Source organism: Adiantum capillus-veneris, chromosome 14 (genome assembly GCF_014529385.1).
Source record: "Adiantum capillus-veneris isolate H3 chromosome 14, ASM1452938v2, whole genome shotgun sequence".
NCBI classification, from domain to species: domain Eukaryota; kingdom Viridiplantae; phylum Streptophyta; class Polypodiopsida; order Polypodiales; family Pteridaceae; genus Adiantum; species Adiantum capillus-veneris.
In genome coordinates this window covers 102,460,431-102,465,746 of record NC_140944.1, presented here as the reverse complement: position 1 = coordinate 102,465,746, position 5,316 = coordinate 102,460,431, and the positions used below count along the sequence as shown (strand labels likewise).

General features: G+C 40.2%; 1 protein-coding gene and 1 pseudogene across 3 annotated transcripts; one reads left to right on the top strand and one right to left on the bottom strand.

Moving 5' to 3' along the window:
- Window positions 1-968: 968 nt before the first annotated feature.
- Window positions 969-4,937, bottom strand: LOC147442856 (uncharacterized). Of its 3 annotated transcripts, XM_086529722.1 has the most exons (7): window positions 3,587-3,822; window positions 3,136-3,225; window positions 2,978-3,044; window positions 2,216-2,273; window positions 1,894-2,121; window positions 1,178-1,821; window positions 969-1,101 (listed from the first exon to the last, which is right to left on the bottom strand). In XM_086529722.1, exons 1-6 carry the CDS (start codon window positions 3,679-3,681, stop codon window positions 1,673-1,675), a joined length of 687 nt encoding a protein of 228 aa, XP_086385848.1. In that variant the 5' UTR covers window positions 3,682-3,822; the 3' UTR covers window positions 969-1,101; window positions 1,178-1,672. The 3 variants fall into 3 exon arrangements, with proteins under 3 accessions (XP_086385848.1, XP_086385846.1, XP_086385847.1); XM_086529720.1 differs by lacking the exons at window positions 3,136-3,225; window positions 3,587-3,822 and adding an exon at window positions 4,777-4,937; XM_086529721.1 differs by lacking the exons at window positions 969-1,101; window positions 3,136-3,225; window positions 3,587-3,822 and adding an exon at window positions 4,777-4,937 and having other exon boundaries at window positions 1,113-1,821.
- On the top strand, window positions 3,724-4,802 carry LOC147442857 (uncharacterized; annotated as a pseudogene).
- Window positions 4,938-5,316: the final 379 nt, after the last annotated feature.

Here is a 5,316-nt window from a genome sequence, read left to right as displayed (position 1 = left end):
CGCATTCAGATCCACCAACAAAGATAGAATTAGTGAAGACTCCTGCTTGAAAAAAACATATTTTGCACGTTTTGTTCATGAGGCTACAAACCTTTTTAACCAATTCAACACTTAACATCAAAGACGATTGACGAGTGACCAACAACGACAAGATAAGTTCTTTCAAGTTAGATGACACAAAGTGCTTATCAGAAAACCATGACTTAATCCAAACTTTAATAGTATCCGCATTTCTTGATTCAATTTCTTGCACAAGCATATCTGAGAGTGCACATTCCAAAGACTGAATTGATATTTGAGAATGGAAAATATACAAATGTGGTTCCAAAACATCTTTGTTATCAGGAAAAGAAGATTCAAAATTTGAGAGCCTATACATAAGTTGGCCATCCGCATACAATTGAGAATCCATAGTCGTAACTGTTGCAAAATGGTGATAAAGCAGGGTTTCACTCTTCTTTGAATGCAACAACGCAACCCCCCTTGTCGATTGTGAACCGGCTTGCCTTTTTGAAGTTAAGCAAGGAAGATTTCAGCTCTACTCGGTTATGCTCAAAGTAGTGTAAAAATGGTTGGGAAAAGCCTAGAATGGAGTCAACAATAGCACCTTGTAAAATCACAGCAACGACCACTCCATCTTGAGGATAAATTCTAGCGGACAGCAAGGGAGACTTTACAATTTGTGTTTTCATACCACAAGTGTAGCAAAAAGGGTTGATGGCTTGACGGCTAACATTTGTTCCCTTGCATAATCCACAAGAGTATTCAACATCCAAACTGTTCACGCTTTCGATCTCCAAAGTGCTAAACACCTTTAAAAAAAAGCTAAGTAAAAAAATGCAATTGCAAAACCTTGCAAAGTGAGATTTATTACCTTCTTCCCAAAGCCCAATTGGAAACTTGCTTGTGCAAATATTCTTGAAACAGATTCGAAAGAGAATCAGGAAGCGAACACAATATTGTAGCATCCACAACACTTAAAGTATTGGACAACTGCTTGAAAATGTTGATGTTGCGAGCAACACAAGTGTAAAAGCCTTTAGCTTTAACCTCATGTACCATAAGTTGGTAGTCAACAGGTCTAGTAGGCACAAATAGAAACTGGCCAAAACACATAAAACAAATGAGTGAAGTTTTAGAAAAGCTTATTAGGGCACAAGAGTGAAGTGTTTCTTACACTAGCTCAATCACTTGTTGATGGTCCATCAGCAACGGTCAACCGATAGCTTGGAGTGCCATCACTTTTAATAGCATTCTCTACCTTCACAACTGTAAATGCTATTGTTGAAATGAAGTCATTACCAATAGCATCTTGGGAGAGCAAGTCCTTGATCTTTTGCTCAGGATAAAGTTGGAGACATCAATCAAAAGGCTCAACTTTTATGACCAATGTAGTAGCATCAACATATAATGCCCACAAACATGTCCAACCATCTTTTACAACGGCTCTCTTCACACAACCTCCCTCTATTCGAACATAGTCATTCACAGCAAATGCCTCAACAAAGTCGGAGAGGTAAATTTCAGTCACAACAAAGGTAACAGTGTGACGAGACTCTCTATCTAGCAGGTCTACACGCAAGTATCTACCAAAGTTTGACTTAGGTACTTTGTAAGTACCATATTTGCTGAGTACTTTTCCTTCCAAATCAAACCTAAAATTTGCAGTTTCTCACAATTCAGAGATGGTTAAAAGCCTTAGCGCTGGCGTAATGTCCAACTGAGAAGAAAAGGACTCAACGTTTAAGTCCTCTTTCAAGTCATCATCTTTAACCAAGGGAGATGAGAATGCGGTATCTGCCAAGGACCTAGATGATTTACCTAAAAAGAAACAAGATGATAAGGCAACAATTTTGGCCAATAGTATTAAGCAAAAGATAGCTTAACATTCACCTCTAGCAATTTGGAAATCCTTTTTCAAGGACATGGATGCTTTCTTCACACCTCCCTTAGGACTTAGCTTTTTGGATATGGGAGAAGACCCAAGACTCTGACTTTTCAACCTAGGAGAGGGTGAAAGGTTGGCTGTTGCAGCACTTTCAAGAGCCTTGGAAGCTAGTGCTGGTGGTGTTGGATCAAAATCCAGAAGTGGAGAGAATGGAATCTCATGAGCAGCCACATCTAAACAAAGGAATAATTTAAGCTCTAGCTCTTGAACAATATCAAACACAACTCAACAAAGACATCAAACACAGCTCAAAATAGATGTACTAACCATCCATTGATGTATCCATGGTTATGTTGAGCTTATAAGCAACAGGTTGATACTTAACCTTCGAGAGAGAGATAAGATGAGTTAGCTGATACTTAGAAATATAGAGAGTTTGTTGTTGCAGAGAAGTGGATAGAAAGAGTTGTGGCTTTAGGAAGCTTATAAAGAGAGTTAAGCATTGAGGGCAGAGAATGATAGGAGGGTAAAGTTAAAAGCCTTCACGCTCATACTGCACAATATATCTTGTCTTTGAAAAGATTGCCTTTATGAGGCTTACAAAACAATCATGACCTTTTTTTAAATATAAAAATTAATAAGTAAGATCACTTTATAAAAAGTTTTCTTATTCATGAAAAAATCATTTCATTAATTTAATCAAAACGTGAAGTTAGTCAATAATGATTAGAGACGTTTCTTTTTTCAAAATACAATTATTTTTTTAAGTAAAGATTTAATAAAGAAAACTTTAATTCAAAAACAGATTTCACACACTAAATTTAAGTTTACAATACACTAATAAAACATAAGAATAAATTTGAAGATTTAAATGCAAAGACAACAAATAACTTTCATTTAATATAATCAATTAACTTAGTCCATTTTACAACTTAGATATTTGTTAATGTACTCATAAAATAGAAAACTTAAAACAAACAGCAAAACCCTTCGCAAAACCAAAATCTACATTTGTATCATAAGATAATGCAGTATTCTTCACACAAATAGTCACCAAACAAGCTGTGACGGTGCATTTTATCTGAGCACCTGCAAAAACCAGTCATCCCACCAACAAGCACCAAACAAGTTGAGCCGCTGCATTTTAGCTGAACAGCTGCAAAAACCAGTGAAAATATGTGAACACAAGCAGATAGACATTGGCAGATGATATCTCCCAAAACCAAAAATTATTTGACACAAGTAACATCCTTGGATCAAGAAGACTGTCAAACACTGAGAAATCCAAAACACGAGAAACCCCTTCCAGCAATTCTGCAACCTCTTTGGATAAAACCCTGAGCCATCAATGCTGCAACGCTAAGCACAAAACCCTGAGCATCATGGCTGATAGTGTCCTCATCCCCCCCCCCCCTTGCTGGCTTGATTATTTTCCAGACCATCAAAAGAGAAAACAGGGAGAACTTAACCCAAATACAAGCTGGTAAAACCAAGATCTGTATGTAGCACACTTTGGTCGATAATCAAACATGCACAATAGACGACCACACACATACAAACTCACAGCATCCAAGCCGCAAATAGGTAGCTGCAAATCAACTCAATGGCACCAACAAACTCTGCAGGAATTCGATGGCAAGAAGAAACTCTCCAGAGGTAATCACCACCCCCACCCTGCGTCAACAAACGGATGCAGACCGGAGCGCCCAAACCATGGGACCCTCTGTCAAAACAGGCCAGAAGAGCGCTTGGCAGCCCATTAAGGTGGGGGCTTCAAGGAGCACAGCGGCCATGCCAACGAGCCCACATGTTGCAGATGGTTATGACGGCTGTAGAACGCCCAAACCATGGGACCCTTTGTGAAATCAGGCAAGAAGAGCATTGGACAACAGGTTAACCAAGCTCTGGTGGGGGCTTCAAGGAGCACGCTGCCATGCCGACGAGCCCACATGCTGCAGTTGGTTATGCTGGCAAACTCAGGACGCGTAGGTGCTGCGTTTGGCTGGGACACCCTTGGAGCTGTGTCGGGACAACACCTTAGCCGAAACAGCACACGGCTAAGGTGCCTCAGTCGACACCAGCAAAGGGGACGCAGGTGGTGCCTTTGCTTGGCCCGCCCTTGCAGCAATGTTGCTTGCAGTGCAGCTCACACGACACCAGCAAACGGGTACCCCAGATCCGGAAAGAAACACAGAACAACGAGACCTCGTAGAGAATTACCCTCCATCACCAAGTCACACAGCAGAACCCAACCCTAACTTACACTCAAGTGCCCTCATCTCGAGGTGCACAACCCGCGCACACAGCTCGAGGCCTCGTCAAGACCATCACCTCAATTTGCAACCCCGAGACCTGGGGACTCACAACTCACAACCTTCATTTAAAGAAACGAGAAAACCTAGGCGCCACGACGACACCCCATCACTTCACTTATCTCCAAGCAACCAATGAATACCCTACATCTCAGAAAGCCTTAGCTTCACCAACCTCTTAGGATCCTATCTTGATGAGTAACGGCCACCCACCCAGCCACTTTAATCATACCAAGTACTGCTTCTCCATAAAAAGTCACAAAATGAATTCTAAAAAATCAAAACATTTTAGTCAGCAAAAAGAGAAGGCCTCTCTATAGCCTTTGCCCTTTGGGCAGGCCAAAAAGGAACATTGAAAGGGTGTTGACATTTGTGTACCTCTCTCTTTAAGAGGAACATTGAGTATTGTGTCAAACATTATTTTGTATGCTTTTGAAATATGTAGTAATCTAAATAGTCGATTGTTATACTTTTAAAAAAAAAACATAATATTCAATTGTGATGCCATAAGAAGCCTCTTATTATAAAATTCTTCTCAATAGCATTATGCAGGCCTAGACCATAGAGAATTTTCACCTTGTTTGCCTGCAAAGCTCAGAGTCTAGCCGAGATTTTGCAAAAAATGAAACATTATTTTTGACTCCCATTATCGTTTAGCCATGTCACGGCCCTTAGCCACTTTATGGAGGAAGCGTATCAAGGTGTCATGCTGCACGCTCTACAAGAGGGTTGTCATTTTCAACGAAGGTTGTGTGTGGAAAATGTGCAATGTTCTAGATCCCTAGAGCACTCTTATCACAAAAGAATGCATATCCTTTCACGAATTTCCACACAAAGTGTGCTTGAACGAGATACCGAAAGCAGACTTTTCGCCAAAAAAAAAGCATATCCTTCCACGAATTTCCTCACTTTTAGAGTAGAGAGGTCTTTACATTTTTGAAAAACAAAACCCCCTTTCACAACATTCAAATGCACACATCACATCCCTGTCAATATAGAGAGGGTGTCTCATGCATTCATGAAGCTCCCTCGTACTATGTATACTAACATGTGACTAAGGACTAAATTATAGACCAAATCTCTATAAGCTTGTTGCCGTTGCACCATGCTATCAAA